General features: G+C 47.9%; 2 protein-coding genes across 2 annotated transcripts in view; one reads left to right on the top strand and one right to left on the bottom strand.

The window, feature by feature from the left end:
- cd36 (CD36 molecule (CD36 blood group)) overlaps positions 1–8,007 on the top strand; it is a 10,932-nt gene extending 2,925 nt beyond the window's left edge. The window contains exons 3-12 of the mRNA XM_079755287.1: positions 305–446; positions 1,691–1,846; positions 2,406–2,497; positions 2,890–2,939; positions 3,253–3,322; positions 3,545–3,732; positions 5,108–5,226; positions 5,727–5,800; positions 5,882–5,936; positions 7,456–8,007. Coding sequence (XP_079611413.1) covers positions 305–446; positions 1,691–1,846; positions 2,406–2,497; positions 2,890–2,939; positions 3,253–3,322; positions 3,545–3,732; positions 5,108–5,226; positions 5,727–5,800; positions 5,882–5,936; positions 7,456–7,608 — 1,099 coding nt within the window. The 3' untranslated portion in view covers positions 7,609–8,007. The remainder of the gene's footprint in view (positions 1–304; positions 447–1,690; positions 1,847–2,405; positions 2,498–2,889; positions 2,940–3,252; positions 3,323–3,544; positions 3,733–5,107; positions 5,227–5,726; positions 5,801–5,881; positions 5,937–7,455) is intronic.
- Positions 8,008–8,745: 738 nt separating this feature from the next.
- Positions 8,746–17,500, bottom strand: part of sema3c (sema domain, immunoglobulin domain (Ig), short basic domain, secreted, (semaphorin) 3C) — a 33,028-nt gene continuing 24,273 nt past the window's right edge. Inside the window, exons 9-18 of the mRNA XM_079755704.1 lie at positions 17,430–17,500; positions 16,748–16,817; positions 15,938–16,082; positions 15,387–15,609; positions 13,773–13,861; positions 12,957–12,998; positions 12,523–12,680; positions 11,938–12,005; positions 10,676–10,806; positions 8,746–10,081 (exon numbers count right to left, since the gene is read on the bottom strand). The exon at positions 17,430–17,500 is cut by the window's right edge and continues 44 nt beyond it. Of these exons, the coding sequence (XP_079611830.1) occupies positions 9,659–10,081; positions 10,676–10,806; positions 11,938–12,005; positions 12,523–12,680; positions 12,957–12,998; positions 13,773–13,861; positions 15,387–15,609; positions 15,938–16,082; positions 16,748–16,817; positions 17,430–17,500 (1,420 nt within the window). The 3' untranslated portion in view covers positions 8,746–9,658. The remainder of the gene's footprint in view (positions 10,082–10,675; positions 10,807–11,937; positions 12,006–12,522; positions 12,681–12,956; positions 12,999–13,772; positions 13,862–15,386; positions 15,610–15,937; positions 16,083–16,747; positions 16,818–17,429) is intronic.

Here is a 17,500-nt window from a genome sequence, read left to right as displayed (position 1 = left end):
AGAAACTGACAATCTGTTGTTTTATCGGGAAAGTTCTTTGTGACGGAGAGATTCAACACTTGAATTATACTGACAAAATTGACGATATTTTTGAAGACAATTTTTAAATATTTTACCATGTTCTAATGATGATGATGATGACGATGATGTTAATGAAAGTGTGCATGAACCATTGTAAGTCGCTTTGGATAAAAGCGTCTGCTAAATGCCCTAAAAAAAACGATGATGGTGGTGCTGGTGATGAAAACATGGATGAACATGATGATGGGTTCAGCAGACCCCCTGATGTCTCCTCCCCCCTCAGAGTGCGCTACCTGGCCAAGTCGAACATCACGGCCCACAATGACGCTGTGTCCTTCCTACTGCCCAACGGCGCCATCTTTGAGCGGGACATGTCCGTGGGCTCGGAGGATGACATGGTCACCTCCCTCAACCTGGCCGTGGCGGTAAGTGAGCCCTGTCTCAGTGTGTTGGCCACCCTCTGGGTGAACATAAGGCCTCTTGATTGGCTGAAGGCTGCCTCAGTGTGTGTACATTAGTTATTGTGATTGGCTGGAGGCGGTCTCAGTGTGTACATTAGTTATTGTGATTGGCTGGAGGGGGTTTCAGTGTGTACATTAGTTATTGTGATTGGCTGGAGGGGGTCTCAGTGTATGTACGTTAGTTATTGTGACCCACATGTTCCCCAGGACGGTGATATAATATAAGACGTTAAGGCACTGATGTTGATTGATTTAAGAAAGTGAGCGAAGATGCCGATGGCCCCAAATAGAGGTTGCACAAATATAAAAAGCTAGAAATGGGGTCAGAGCCAAAATAAGGTTGAGAAATACTTATCTTATCGGCTTATCTTCCCTAGACGCCAAGATAAGTTATCATAAAGCTAGCGGAGGTGGAGTGACCTGCCAGAGTAAGCTTGATTCTAAGTATCCCATTGAAACCCCCTCCCCTTTACAGGCCTCCCGCCAAAAAACACGATTAGCTCGCTAGCTTAGATCCAGGTCTGCTAGCCTTGTGGAAGACTCCGGTCAGATGGTCTGGCCGAGGGAGCGTAGGTAGCTGGTTAAGGAGGTAGATGGATAGGGAGTCAGCCAATTATTTCATGCGGGCCGAATTAAATTATTTGACAGGCTCGAAACTGTTCTGTGACAGATAGCAGATTTGTTTTTGTCACAGCATTTGATATATTGATTGTCAGGATGTTAAGAGAATATCAACTATTATGCCATAAATGCTTTAAAATAGATTGCCCACCCTAGCTATAGAGTAACTTAAATTAAGGTTGTCTGCTGATAGATTGTTGTTTTTCCTCTTTAATGCCGTACACTACAATGCACACTAAAGTCTAGTGCAGTGGTTCCCAACCTTTTCACTTTGACATTTTAGTAGAAATAATGAACAGTACTACAGGAAAAACAATTCAAATGTTTGGTGGGAAGTTTACTGTGACAGTTTTTCCAAACATGTCCGTGGCCCATTTACAGCCCATGTACAGTATCACAGGACACAGGTCATCAGTGAAATAACCACTCTGCAGGTTCCAGCGATATGGCCAGCTCCAATCTATTACACCACTGCTACGACTGCTCATAAAGTCTAATCTGAACGAGCCGACTGATCTAAGGGCATCTCCGTTCCTAGATACCGTGAGCGTACCTCAATGGTCATGGTTCCTCTGTCCTCTCTCCAGGGCGCCTACTCCCTCCTCCCGAAGCCCCTGCACTTCTTCCTGGATCACAAGATGAAGTCCAGCAACTCCTCGCTGTTCCAGCGGCGCTCGGTCCGAGAGATCTTGTGGGGCTACCGGGACCCCATGCTGAATGACATCCTGGGGGTCTTCTACCCCGTAAGACCGCTGTGATGTCGTGACCCTGTGACTGTGATGTCATGCCGGTGACCATGTGGCTGTGATGTCATGACCATGTGACTGTGATGTCACGCTGGTGACCTCGTGACTGGGATGATGATGATGATGGTGGTGGTGGTGGTGGTGGTCGAGGGGATGTTGGTGATGATGAGGATGAGGATGATGATGATGATGATGGAGACGGTGATGAAGATAGAGATGATGATGAGGCTGATGATCTTCAATGATGTATTATTACGATAATGAACTTGAATTTAACACAACGTGGATAAACACACGAATGTAACTTTACACGATTATACAAAATACTATTGAATGAATTGAACTAAGGTTTTAACATTAAAGTATTTGCTATATATTGTATGAAGATGGTTTTACTATACCTTTCAAAATAGATTTCCCTATTCTATGTTATATTTCCAATTGTTATGACTTACAAATTATTCAAACATATGGTAAATGATCTGTCAATAGTTTTCCACTGAAAGATGTAAAACATCATCAGGATCTTTTCCATTAAACATGTCCTCTTTCCCAGTACAACGGCACCTTTGACGGCTACTACACCGTGAACACAGGGAAGGACGACATCTCCAGGGTAGCCATGATCGAGAGGTGGCAAGGTGAAAGGTGAGGGTCATAAGCTCATTCAGCCTAGAAGTTAACAAGAAACTACCATCACAAATGACCTTAAGTAGTCAGTAAGTGTAGTAAGTGTATTATAAATATAATATTGTTATCTTACTCACTATAAATACAATATTGTTATCTTACAGATTTTAAATACGATATTGATATCTTACAAATTATAAATATATGTTTTTATGGTACACATGCAAATAGGTTGCACTGGTAGCCTACTGGTACGTGCAAATAGGTTGCATTGGAAGCCCTAACCCTAACCCCTCACCCTAACCCTATCCAAGACAGAGTCGATAAACCAAGCCACATGACTTAGCTTTTGCTCAAATAATTGAGAAGGAATTGTGGTCACAGCAACATATCTTATCTCGTCCCAACAGCAAGTTATCTTTCTGGAATGACACATACTGTGACACCCTCAACGGCACAGGTAAAGTTAACCCTTACCCTGACCTTAACCATAACCCTGACCCTAAACCTAACCCCAACCCTAACCCTCTAAGCCTCTAACCCTAACCCTCTATCTCTATCTCTAACCCTGACCCTCCAACCCTAACCCTCTAACCCCTCTAACCCTAACCTTGACCCTAATCCTAACCCTAACCCTATAACCCTAACCCTGACCCTCCAACCCTAACCCTCTAACCGCTCTTACACTCTTACCCCTCTAACCCTAACCCTACCACTGAATAAAGCGATCTAAAAAACGATGCTTTTAATAAATCACTGTATCTTTCATTCAGATGCTTCTTCATTCCCTCCATTTGTGGACAAAGAAAAGCCTATTTATTTCTTCTCCTCTGACATCTGTAGGTAAGAATCTTCCTATAATGCCGTCGTAATCTTAAAGATGTTATAATAAGACATATACAAACAGCAGTTGAAATTTATTTAAGTTTCATTGATGACCACTAGAGGTCCCTGCTAGCTAGTCCCACACAATCTAATGTCCCATTTCATTGAAAACACATTGAGTTAAAGGACTACGGAGACGTCTCAGGTTGACTCAGGTCTTCTTCACCCACCTGTCGGCAGGTCGGTGTCGTCCACTTTCAGGGAGAGCCGGGACCTTTGGGGCATCGAGGTGTACCGCTACGTCCTCCCGCCCTCCACCTTCGCCTCCCCCTCCATCAACCCGGACAACAAGTGCTTCTGCACCGAGAAGCTGGTCTCCAGGAACTGCTCCATGGCCGGCGTATTGGACGTCGGGCCCTGCCGAGGGGGTCAGTAATAATGAGCTGTTCATGGTGCTGCACTGGAACACTTTGACGTACATTTACAGTCAAATTCGAACAATAAACTACTGTATTTAGATTTTACAGTACAATCCTGTGAAACACATTGTGGGTTAGAAGAACCCTACCTTAATTCTACATCTCAATGATAAATTTCATAGAGTCTTGGGAAAATAACCTTTGCCTGCAAACGGCGCTCATTTTATTAAACTCACATGGGAGATAAGGGTTAGCTAATATCTATTATAATATAATATAATATATCTAATTTAACCTAGAGACCCGATTCTAACAGTCCAACAGTACAAGCCTTATCATTTTGCTTCCAGTAGATTGCAATAATATTACATTGGCATGCATATTTATATTATACCATATTTTTTAATTACAGTAGGGGTTCTTGATTAAAGCTACTCGATCTTAAAGGGCCTGTTCATTACCATCAGGTTGAGGTTATCAACCTGAAGTCCAGAGTCACTGGACTTCACCAGCTGGTGGCTGATCTGACCAGTATACATCTGGGTGGAAGCTCCCTCTATGGGGACAGGATTGGTCCTTTAAAGGGATACGCTGAGATATCTGTAATCTTACCTGTAGATCTGAAATGTAAGTCTTATCTGTAAGTCTTAACTGCCAGACTTACCTGTAGTTTTACCTGTAAGTCTTACCACAACACGCCTGTTAGTCTTGCCTGTAAGTCTTACCAGATTCAGACGAGTTTCCTCATTCTTGGGATCCAGAAGGGGAGTTCGCCAGGCTGGAATCTTTTGTACAGTAGCCTAGCTCCTAGCCTAGGTGACCTTGCTCCTAGCCTAGCTCCTAGCCTAGCTCCTAGCTAGCTCCTAGCTAGCTCCTACCTAGGCTAGGTAGCTCTTAGGCTAGGTACAAAACTACAATCTGTTGTTTGGTAACTGGCACTCGTTTTGAAGAAGCAGCTCTTCAGAAGTAATTGAACATCTTTGGAAGATAATTCAAAGTGTATTCACATGAACAGGAGCTAGGCTACTGTAGCTCTGAAAGTCAATGGAAGCGACTAACTAAGAGCAAGCGCTAACCCAGCGCACCCCAGCTAACCCTTCTGAATTCACAGCGATGAATATGGAATCACAACACTCGTCTGCATCTGGCTAAACGCCAATTTACAGATTTCTCTGCGTATCCCATTCAGCTAATGATGTGAGGTACAGTCAGTCAACTTACGCTTTTTGCTGATTCACTGGGCAATGATGAAGGAAGATATAACTGAGACACTGGACAACAAACACTTTACATTCTTCCCTTTTGTTTACTTGATGGTGGCCAGCCCTGGGCAGGTTGAACGATCCCATAATAATACCTGTTCTGTTTTGATCATTCAAACTAGACGCACCAGTCTATATATCCTTACCTCACTTCCTCCATGGGAGTGACTACCTGAGGAAAGAAGTTCTTGGACTGAACCCCTCAGAGGAAAACCACTTCACCTACCTGGACATCGAACCCGTACGACCCCCTTTCATGTTTTCATGTTCTCGGACCCGCACATTTTATTCTATTTACTATTTAGTCAGTGAGCACATTTCCATCCAAAGTGACTATCAGTGAGTGCAGGTACTGTTTATTGATAGATATACTATATTTATACTATATTTATTTCATTGAGGACCAGGTAGGATCTCAGGGCCTCTTGATCAAGGCCGGCTGAAGACGTTGAGTTGACTGGGGGTCCTAGACCCCAGAATCCAGCCTCTAGACTTGTGTAAAACATCTTCATGTCAGGAGGCTTACAGACACACATTAGGGTGAACATTGTGATGGACAGTGAGCCATTGTAGGTGTCAGCTGTTTCAAGGTAAAACTGGAAGTGACAAGAATCCCTGAAGGTTTTGTGCATAAGCAGAATGATGAGGTGTTTACATGACACATCGAATCATCGCTAGTCCTGAAGGTTGATCCCATTGTGCTCTGGGACTGTAGCTGATCTTCACCAGTTGTCTCGTTAGATCACGGGCTTCACGTTGAGCTTCGCCAAGCGACTACAGGTCAACATGATGTACGGACCCTCCAAGTCTATCACGTAAGTCCCAATCACTCTTGATCCTTCAGACTTGTCTAGAACAACGTTTTTCTGTGTGTTTAACAAACACTCTCCCCCCAGGGTGCTCAAGCACGTAAAGGAATACACCGTGTTCCCCATTGTTTGGCTGAACGAGGTAAGATATATATTCCAAAACAGATTCATTCGCTATGTCTGTCCCACTACCAGGGTCTTTTCCACCCCCACCTTCTACCCAAAACCCTTCTTCACCTTCCAAACCCTGACATTGCAACCCTAACCCTACCTTGTCCCCCTAACGCAAGCCTCCAATCCTGACTTTACCCCTGAACCCTCACTTCCAGACCCTTAATCCTACCTTCCAACCCTAATCCTCCCCTTTACCCTAATGCCTCCTTTCAAACCCTTATCCGGCCTTTCTACCCCCCTACCCTTATTAACCCTGCATCTATCGTTCAGCCATATGGCCCTTTCATATGAATGGCGCGGACTGAAAACCTGGCTCACACGGATTTCGCGTGACTCTACTACACTTTTCTGCAAATTTCACTTGATGCTTGGTCCTGGCAGACAAGTCAATCAGCGTTCATTCCCTGAAGTCCACATTGAACCGCAAAATGGAGGAGAAATTGATTGTTGCCGATGCAGACTCCCAGGGCTCTAAAATATATACATGTAATATAATGTAGTATAATTTAAGATCCTGGCCAAAAGCTGTGTGCGCCTCCAGATTACATTATAAACCCATAAACGATGGAGTTGGGTTCTCCGATGTCTCTGGTACTTCTACAACAAGTATATACTTGTAGTGGGGATTATCTTGGCCATGGTAGAGAATTAATTGGCGGAAAGAAAAGTTGTTGTCCTCAAGAGAACCAATCCTCCTCTTCCTTCTCCTCCCCATCCTCCTCCAAGAGGTTTGCGCCATAACCCTTGCCTTCCTGACCCTTGACCCTTAAGGCCGATTCATACCTCCGGATCCGGACGAAATTCTTCCGTCCGTACCAAACGTTGTCTGCCGGGCTACCGTTCATACCCCCATCAGGTTTCAGCGTTGTTATGGATGTTACGCAATACATCCTCTAGAGGGCAGTCACTGTCATGTCGTAAATTACCGGCATCGACAATCGCAAACATGGAATCTGTAGAGGTGATGACTTTGCTTTGTGTCATCCGAAATTGGCAAAAAAAAGGCGCAAAAAGTGTAGGCCTACGCAGTGGTGGCATGTGACACCCCTCACCAACCCGCAGATTCTCTCCTCAAAATGTTACAACTCATTGCCAAAGCAGGTGAACAATAAAATAAAATACAATATATATATATACAATGGATATATAAACATATGAGATATTATACTACTCTCTATCTATTTTCGCGAATGGTTGGACTTCTGACTCTATACTGCCGTCCTCGATTTCCGTTGGTATTGCTCCGTTTCTCCCAGAGCACTCCGGATTCGTAAGCTCAGAGGCGACGGACCAACTGACGTACGAAATGACCTCCGGGACCAGACGAAAGTGTTCCTATCCTTATTTACCATAGGGTGTGAATGGGCCTTTACACTCTAACCCATAACCCTTACCTTCCTGACCCCTACCTTCCTGACCCATGATCCATACCTTCCTGACCCTTGAGCCCTATCTTCCTGACCCTTGACCCCTGTTTTGGCGATCAGACGGCAACACTGGACGAGGCGACGGCAGACAGGATCAAGGCGGAGCTCTTCTCGCGGATCGACCTCCTGGAGACTGTGCAGATGTCCCTGATAGGCATCGGGGCGGCCATCTTCGCCCTATGCCTCGTGTCGTACTGCTGTGTGAGGTGTTAGGACCGCACATATGTGTAGGAAGGGGAGACGCGAAGGAGAGCGCCGGAGCTGCGTGGATCAGCTTCTGCTGGTGGAGTGTTGACCGTCTCAGAGTGACTCCTGTGTTTACATTGCTCTTCATCATAACCTTGGACTTTCTCTGGGGCCACACAGGGATGTGGGGGGAAGAAATGTGAACTTTAAATTTTGATTGCAAGACTGATTGCACAGATACATACCTCCTGATGTTAGGGTCCTTATGTCGTCTCAGGTACTCCTGTTCAACACCATTCTAACTTAAATCAGCCGGAACAATCAAACTGCTATTTAGAAATCACCTGTCTCGGGCAAATATTCAATCTTAATGCTCCAATAAAACAATAATAATGCTATATACGGTGCAATAGGTAACCCTTTACGAATCGCAGGGAGGTTTCCTAACCAATATCAGTTCAGTTTATTTTTGTTCAAGCTGAACTGATAATTCAATAAATGGATACAAAATATGACCAAGTTTGGCATTTGATTCTTTAATAAATAGGAAGATATGGGGTCATTATGAGAACATTAAACTGACTGGATTTACAAAGAGACGGGGGGGGGGATCGTCACTGCAATCTGCAGATCCGTCTTAGTTAATGAAATACTCTGAAATTATACATACTATGGGTCGCTATGACAACAGGTTTCCACAACACTAGACATTAAGTTAAACAGACGATTACAACAATAATATCTACAATAAATATGTTTCCGAGAAACATGCTGAACTATCAACATATCATTAGAGGACAGGTCAAAGGTCGATCTATCAGAAAGTCCCATCTGGCTCCAAGGCGATCAGAACCAACGTTTCATCTTTAAGGAAGAATTCTTCTTCACGTAATCAAACCAATGTTGGGGATGGTCATGTAGTTCTGGTTCTGTGTAAACATCCTTATGTGCTGGCAGTACCAAGAGTTTTTAATAAGGATCAGAATGTCTGCTCTGTTCAGATCTCAGAGGTTATACGTACAAGTTTAAATCCTCATCTCAACATATTTTATAATGCTGTTTATTTGGAAAACTAGGGGGCTTAATATTTATTTCCCCCAAAATACGGCACATCATTTCCATGTGCGATGTTGAGGTTTACATTGGGGCACTAATCCTCAACCAGAGTGTGATAGTTTATTTCTTTACTCAAAGCCCCTCCTGTGAGGACCTGATAACAGCAGGACCTTTGAACAGAGCTGTCAATCGTAGGTCACAGACAGGTCGCTCATAAAGGAGGGGTGGACTGATCTTCCCTGGTTCAGTCTGCTACATGAAGGAGCAGACCGCTGTGACCTACGAAAAACGCTCGAGGATGGGTCTGAAGCCATCGTGTAGATGAGGGTTGGTGGTGAGAAACAGGAGCAGGAAGTACCCCGTTTCTTTACCGCCTTTATGGACACAGTGAAGAGCGAAAAGCAATTGTGTGCGTGTGTGTGTGTGTGCTTGTGTACATGCAAGTGTTTACATAACGCCACAGTCTTTCCCTGGCCGGCGCAGCACGTCTCATGCACACTAGCGAGCAGAAGCCAGGGACCTCCATGTCCACCTCCTCCCATCCCCAGCTCTGAGGCTCCAGGAGCTAACATGCTAACAGAGCCTCTGGCTAACGTCCAGAACTCCAGGACAAAAGGTACGGTGGGTCCAGGGGCGTAGGAATGAGTTTAACATTGGGGGGGACACATATCGGAAACCTGTCGGATCCGGTATAATTTTTAGGTGGGACAAATGCGCCTGTCTCCAATATTGGAGGGGACACGTCCCCTCCGTCCCCCCCGGTTCCTACGCCCTTGGGTGGGTCAGTCTTTGAGCGGGTTGACATCAGTCTGTTCTTCTAGGGTTAGGACAGGGTACCATGGGTCTACTGAGGGTTGGAAGGGGGGGAACCATGGGTTTACCAGGGTTTGGAGGGGGTTCCCAAGGTTTGGAGGGGGGGTATCCATGGGTCTACCAAGGGTTGGGTGGAGGGTACCCATGGGTGTACCCAGGGTTGGGACAAGGTACAATGGGTCTACCAGGGTTGAGGGGTGCCCCTAGTTCAGTACTCCGGGAGGTGGTTGCGACGGTTGCGGCTCTTCCGTCGGTCCAGCAGGGGCTTGAACTTGGCCAGTTCCCCCCTCAGAGGAGTCACGTTCCCGGGGGGCCCGGGCCGCCCCGGGACCTGGTCCTGGAGCTGCCTCCTCTCCTTGCAGTATTGCTGCACGGCCAGGCTCTCTGAGGGGCTGAAGCCCTCCAGCAGGGCCCCGGGGGCTGGGGCCCCGCTGGCTGGGGCAGCCGGGGGCGGTGCGTCGGACAGCAGGGCCACCATGGCCGGGCTCAGCACGCGCAGGCGGATCTTGGCCACGGTGCGTTTGAAGGCGTTCTCGGTGGCCAGGCAGTAGTAGAGTCCCTGGTCTGAGGCCTGCGCCGCACGGAGCAGCAGGCCGTGCTCGGTGGACAGCACTCGCTCGCTCAGCTTCACCTGGAGGGGGCGACATCGAGCTGCCGTTTGGCTTGGATGGCATTTCGGTATCGGACGTTTTCTCCCTTACGATGGGATGTAATAATTGCACGTGTCATTGTTTTACGTTACCGCAGGCAATATGTCTGTATCTGTATCTGAACCACAGCAAACCCTAACCCCACTGACTGAGGACACATCTGAAATACACAGTTGGAGGTAAAGACACGCCCAGAGAGCTGGTCTGAGGCTGTGATTGGCCCAGTTCGTAACGTCATTCGTTGTTTTATTACTTTTTGAAGTGAACACTCGCCCGTGAAGCAAGTCTGATGGGAATAAAATAAAACGCAGTTATTATTAAAATACTAATACTAGTTTTTTAATTATTTATTTATTTATTTTCCAAACAGATTTCTGTCTATTATTTAGTGTGTAACACACTTACAAGTTCACCCAAAGGGAGGACATCAAGCCTGAGAAACTGACCTCAGACCCCTTGTGGTGGATTTAGAAAACCCGCCTGTTTCTGGTCTGGGGCTAAGCACTACGCTAAGGCTAGCTAACCCGCCCTGTTCTGTGACCTCTGACCCCAGCTGACCTCTGACCCCGGCTGACCTCTTTGCGGCGGTCGTTGTCGCGCTGGATGAGCCAGCGGATGGAGGAGCGCGGCGCCGTGGCGGAACACTCCAGGAAGGTGGTGTTGTTACGCACCCCGTACTGCGTCCTCTCCACCGCGTTACGGTACGCTACGCACACACAGGAGACACACACACACAGACACACACACACACACAGGAAACACGCACATACAGGAGACACACACACAGGAAACACGCACATACAGGAGACACACACACACACACACACACAGGAAACACGCATACAGAAGACACTCACACACACACAGGGATCATGCAAATTATATATTGTAAATTGCATAAATTGCATTGCACATTAACTATATATATATATATATATATATGCAAACTGTATCATCGGTCTTTGTATTCTATACTCTTCCATAACTTCAGTGTCCTGAGGCTGCTGTTGTGTCTGGGGGCTGACGGCCCCCCCAGGCCAACCCTCAGGAGGTCGCTGGTTCACATCCCTCAGAGAGATGAGTGACAGCCTGTCATTCCTCTAAGGTCGCTGGTTCACGTCTCTCTCAGAGAGATGAGTGACAGGCTGCAGGCTGATTAGCACTAATGGCCGTATGCTCACAGCTCTCTCTCACCTGAAGCCTGACTGCTGAGGGGATGAGTGTTGACAGAGAAACAACATGCTCCTCCGAACTGAGTGTTGAGGTGTCCCTGAGCGAGACGCCTCACCCTCACTGGTCCCGACGAGCTGGCTGTCGCCCTGCGTGGTTGACTCCGCCGTCGTTGTGTGAATGCGTGAGTGAATGGCTGTAAGTCGCTTTGAATAAAAGCGTCAGCAAATCCCTTAAATGTTAATGTAATGTGGGCCCCTGGTAAAGGATGAGGGCCCCTGGTAACGTGTGAGGGCCCCTGGTAAAGTGTGAGGGCCCCTGGCCCCTGGTAACGTGTGAGGGCCCCTGGTGACGTGTGAGGGCCCCAGGCCCCTGGTAACGTGTGAGGGCCCCTGGCCCCTGGTAACGTGTGAGGGCCCCTGGTAACGTGTGAGGGCCCCTGGTAATGTGTGAGGGCCTCTGGCAATGGACGAGGGCCCCTGGTAACGCACAAGGGCCCCTGGTAGCGGATGAGGGCACCTGGTAAGATACGAGAGCCCCTGGTAACAGATGAGGCCCCCTGTTAATAGATGAGGACCCCTGGTAACATACAAGGGCCCCAGGTAACGTGTGAGGGCCCCTGGTAACGTACAAGACCCCTGGTTGGGGCAGGCAGGCAGCTGGTCACCTTTCAGGTTGAATCCTCTGCACTGGGTCAGCGGGTTTCCATGCATGATGTCCTGTCTTCTGCTGCGTCTGAGGACAGGAAGTGATGTCAGGCAGGAAGTGGATTAATTCAGATGTCATTCAGATGAAAGAAATGGGAATTGACTGGAATATCAAACCCCACAGCCTCACTGCTTCCATCAACAACATCACCCCCTTCTTCGTTCAGAGGTCTAACGAAGGCCCTCAGGAAGCAGCTGGGGTTCAGGCTTAAGGAGCCCAGACTCGTTGGGGGATTGTTCATCATATTCTACTTTACTAGGAAATTGTCACATAAACGGTTGAAACGCCTTGACCCTTTTCTGACCTCCCCTCCCTCCTAAGGGAGGTTTTAAGGACTTGTGCCAAACACAAGCATCATTAGCATCATTAGCGTCATTAGCATATTAGCATCATTAGCATCATAAGCGTCATTATCATCATTAGCATCATTAGCCCTAAATGTCTGGAGTGTTGTTATTGTTTCAGAGGGGGCTCTCCGACCCTCCTGTCTGTTCCAGAGGGGGTTCTCCGACCCTCCTGTCTGTTCCAGAGGGGGTTCCCGTACCTCTTCCCGGTGGGGTAGAAGCGGGAGCAGCTCAGGCCGTCCCAGGCGCAGTAGGGGTCCCGGGCCAGGCAGCAGTCCGCGCACGCCTCGCCGTAGGCTTGGCAACGGTGGAGTGACACCTGCGAGACGCCATGGTCCGAACTCACGTACAGCTGTTGCTGTGGAGATGGAAGAGGGCAAAGGTCACCGAGGCTGACGAGGAGCGTGAGGCCGGGGTTCAAAGGTCAAAGGTTAGCCTCATTTAGCCTCCTTATGGATCAGAAACAAACGCAGTACATGGATGGCCATTTTAGTGATCACACTAACCAGTGGGCGGACAGGTGACTCTAAGGCTACGCCTGATAGGCCACGTTTAAAGTCCATTGGCAAACTGAAAATACTTTGTTGTTTTGGCCGTTTCAGGGAGCACTAACCTAAGTTTGGTCAACACTTACTTTCTTGGAGGAGATTCTCAGGTTGGTCACCGGCACATGGTTCTGTAAAACAACACAACACTATCAGTCGTTTCTCTGGGGAGAGAACATTGTGGGATGTCGGCTCCCATTTCTCACACATTTAGCGGAGGGGAGAAACCAAAACATCAGTTTATCAACGTTACAACATGGCATTGGAAGAAGGGAGAGGTTGTTGACATACTGGCTCCCCATTCATAATCTTTTCATTTTGTATTTATCTGTGCCTTCCTCTGGAGGAGGAGCCAAGCAGGCCGAGGGTCACGCCAACATAACACCAACCACCGGCTTTAGAGTTCATCCCTCTGACGCTATCCCTCCGGCGAGGGTTAGGGGGAGGGCTGTGGGCCGCTGGGCAGAGCGGTCAAGATGCTCGCCATGTGGGGACCCGGTGGAGCTGAACCTGGACTTGCCAACGCTGTCTATGTGTATTTCTGTCTGTCTGTCGCCCTTTCGATGTGTCTCTCTGTCTGTCTGTCGCCCTGTCTATGTGTCAGCCCGTCCGTCTGTCTCTGTCCATGTGTCAGTCTGTCTGTCTGTCAGGCTCTGTCTCTCTGACTACCCGTCTATTGCTCTGTTTCTGTGTCAGACTGTCTCTACATCGTCCAACCCCCGCCCCCCCCCCCCCCCAGGCCCTTTGATGGGAGTTTTAGCGGGAGAATCAAAAGAGAAACAGGTGTGAGAGAGAGAGAGAGAGAGAGAGAGAGAGAGAGAGAGAGAGAGAGAGAGAGAGAGAGAGAGAGAGAGAGAGAGAGAGAGAGAGAGAGAGAGAGAGAGAGAGAGAGAGAGAGAGAGCACCTTGAAGACCTCCAGCTCCTCCAGTACCAGGTCCTCGTCCAAAGAGCCGTTAGAGGGCAGAACGATGAGCTTCTGGACCGTCCCGCGGTCTGGGGTTAGAACACAAAACACAGTCACGTACAGACACACACACAGCAGAACACAGTCACACACACACACACACACACACACACACACACACACACACACAAACAAGATACAAAAATGGTGTGGAACGTCCTGACTGGAGAGAAGGTCCTGGCCTGAATGAGACCATGAAACCATGAGCCCCCCCACCCCTGGAGGAAAGAGGGGGGGGCGGTTCTGATAACCGCACACAGCTGTGGCTGAGGCTCCCAGAGCAGTTTGACGTGCACAGATGTGTGTGCACGTCATGGACATACACACACACACACACACTAACACACACACTGTTCAAATCAAATGTTTTTATTCTCTTAAACCAGGCAGGATAATGTGTTTCTAATATATAACCTAAATCATAAATATGTGTACTGTATATCTTTTGAGGCCAATAGAGGGAACCTGGGGGGGTTTACTGAGGGGTTTTAAAATACAAGGGAACCTGTATTTTAAAACCCCTCAGTAAATTTCCAGATCAGATGTTTTCTGAATCTGTCTGCTTATCAGGACGTTGTATCAGTAGAACCCCACAGAGGAATGTCTGATATCACAGCTGTTCTGTGAGACAAAGGGGAACAGCAGTACATTAATTCCACTGAAAATACCACAGCCAAACATTCCCAGAACCCTTAAGATACAGAGTGAACAGGAGAACTGTCTCCAGAACCCTGACCGCTACGGAGAACTGCAACATAGAACCGCAACATAGAACCGCAATGTAGAACCCTCGTACCTGGTACTGTTGTTACTCTACGTACCAGAGGTGGAGGACCTGGTAGTTTGTTACTCTACGTACCAGAGGAAGGGGACCTGGTAGTTTGTTACTCTACGCACCAGAGGAAGAGGACCTGTTACTGTTGTTACTCTACGTACCAGAGGAAGAGGACCTGGTAGTTTGCTACTCTACGTATCAGAGGAAGAGGACCTGGTACTGTTGTTACTCTACGTACCAGAGGAAGAGGACCTGGTACTGTTGTTACTTTACGCACCAGAGGAAGAGGACCTGGTAGTTTGTTACGCTAAGTACCAGAGGAAGAGGACCTGGTACTGTTGTTACTCTACGTACCAGAGGAAGAGGACCTGGTAGTTTTTTACTCTACGTACCAGAGGAAGAGGACCTGGTAGTTTGTTACTCTATGTACCAGAGGAAGAGGACCTGGTAGTTTGTTACTCTACGTACCGGTGCCGAGGAAGAGGACCTGGTAGTTTGTTACTCTACTTATCAGAGGAAGAGGACCTGGTACTGTTGTTACTCTACGTACCAGAGGAAGAGGACCTGGTACTGTTGTTACTCTAAGCACCAGAGGAAGAGGACCTGGTAGTTTGTTACTCTACGTACCAGAGGAAGAGGACCTGGTAGTTTGTTACTCTACATACCAGAGGAAGAGGACCTGGTCGTTTGGTACTTTACGTACCAGAGGAAGAGGACCTGGTAGTTTGTTACTCTACATACCAGAGGAAGAGGACCTGGTAGTTTGTTACTCTACGTACCGGTGCCGAGGAAGAGGACCTGGTAGTTTCCGTCGGCGGCCGCCACCTGGTCCACGGCCACGCTGGTGTACTTGTAGTTGGCGCCGGTGCGGACCACCAGCGGCCGGCGGCCCACCGGGTACACAGGGTTGAACATCACCGGGTGGTTCCTCACGAAGGTCACCACGTCATCAGGGAACTCCTTAGTGGACTGGATGTCCGGGGTGAAGGCCCCGCCCGGACACTGCAGAGAGGACAGGGGGTGTGAGTGTGTGAGAGTGTGTGGGGGGGAATTGTATAAGCAAGAGGAAAAGTAAGCCTTTCATTTTAGTATATTATATATAAATGTAAAAATAAAATCAGAGACACTCTGCTACTTTTGTGAGGATGCAAGAAAAGTAAGGCAGGAACGGATCATGGGAATCAAACCAGGATCTTTGGGGGGGAGAGTCAAACCCTCTTGCCTCCACACCACTTACACATCATACGATTACAGCTACCTGCTTTTTACAATGGATGACACTCCCAACTTTTCCTGAACAGTCTAAGGATGACATTTCATTTGAACTCACTGTTCCGGGCCGTGGATAGGGGATGCGTCCCTGGAACGGAACCCACTGGAAGTTGGGGCCCTCTCGGTGGGCGAAGGGCCCGTTGAAGACGGTCAGGATGTCGGCCATGTTGTACACGCACACGGCCGAGCCTTTGAACACAGAGCTGAGACACACGTTACTGTGAGTAGAGAGACCAACATGACCGGAGCCCTGCTGCTGAAAACCACAGATGTCTACCCGAGTTCAGTTTACCACTCCGGTGCCCTGGTGCAGAAAGACCCATGGATACTGTTATTAGGACTATGAAGAAAGGACTCTTAGTTTCATCAGCGATCAGATGATACTATGATACTATGATCCATTAGCTGATACGGCCCAGAACAGGAATGTTCTACATTTGAATCGCACCAGAAGCGGAGCTAGACTGAGCTGTACTTTTGGCTGTAGCAGGGTAACTTGATGAGTGAGGATTAATCCAAAGTCCTCATCGAGCTCACGATACATAAAGCTTGGACAGAACTCTCTCAGACAGCAGCAGATAAGGCGGTACCAGAAAGTACTACGCTATAGTGCTAGCCTAGCTACTGTCGCATGTGAGACTCACAAACAACCTCAAGTTAACTCTGACGTCTGTGTAGATTCAGTAGGGGGTCCTGTGGGGAAGGGGGGATGTGGTGTGTGTGTAGTTATTGTCCTTGTGGGAACAGGGCGATGTGGTGTGTGTAGGTTTTGATTGTCCTTGTGGGGATGGGGGATGTGGTGTGTGTAGGTGTGTAGTTCTTGTCCCTGTCAGGCCGCGGGATGTAACAGAGGCACCAGCAGCCTTACCTCGTGGACGTGAAGACGCCAAACACCAGCAGACCCTGGGTCTGATCCGCCTCCAGCAGAAACACGCTTTCTGAGAGGAGAGGAAGAGGAAGAGAAGACTTCAGGAGGGAAACATGCATTAACTCGCATAAACACTTCATTGCTGGTCACAGGCCGATCTAATCAGCCCCTCAATCGAGACGACCAACATGACGGCACAATCAATGAGGAGGAGGACATGTTTACTCTGGAGAAGCAAGAAGGACGTGTCCAAAGATCTACAAAAGACCTTTTCATGACCATGCTAATCTCAACACCAGAACGTGTTTTAAATTAAGACTTTGTCCTCTTCCAGGTTCGGTTTTCCTCATCCTGAGAGCCCGCTGTGTGCATCACAGGGAGGTCTTTGGTCAACGCCCGTACATTTCCTCAGACCTCACAGAAAATGTTTTGAATTAGATTTGTAACTCGAGATGTGAATAATATCTTCACCGATGGCCAACCCTGGGACGCCTGATGAACCCCAAAGTTGCTCAACAGACTACAGACTTAAATCTACCGGTTCGACGCATCTCTACGGCTCTGGATTTGTTTTATTTGAACCTAATTGAAGTTATTGTTCTTTCTCTAGTTAACACTTTTGCATTTCATTATAAGAACAAAACTCTGGTTGAAATGACGGAAGGCCTAACGGATCCCCTACCCAGCTCGTCAAAATAGGTCTCGGTCCCGTCCTCCTCCTGGACCGAGCAGACCATGCGGGCCTTCTGGAAG

Source organism: Pollachius pollachius, assembly GCF_949987615.1.
Source record: "Pollachius pollachius genome assembly, chromosome: 18".
In the NCBI taxonomy this organism is placed as follows: domain Eukaryota; kingdom Metazoa; phylum Chordata; class Actinopteri; order Gadiformes; family Gadidae; genus Pollachius; species Pollachius pollachius.
This window is presented reverse-complemented; position numbering and strand designations above follow the sequence as displayed.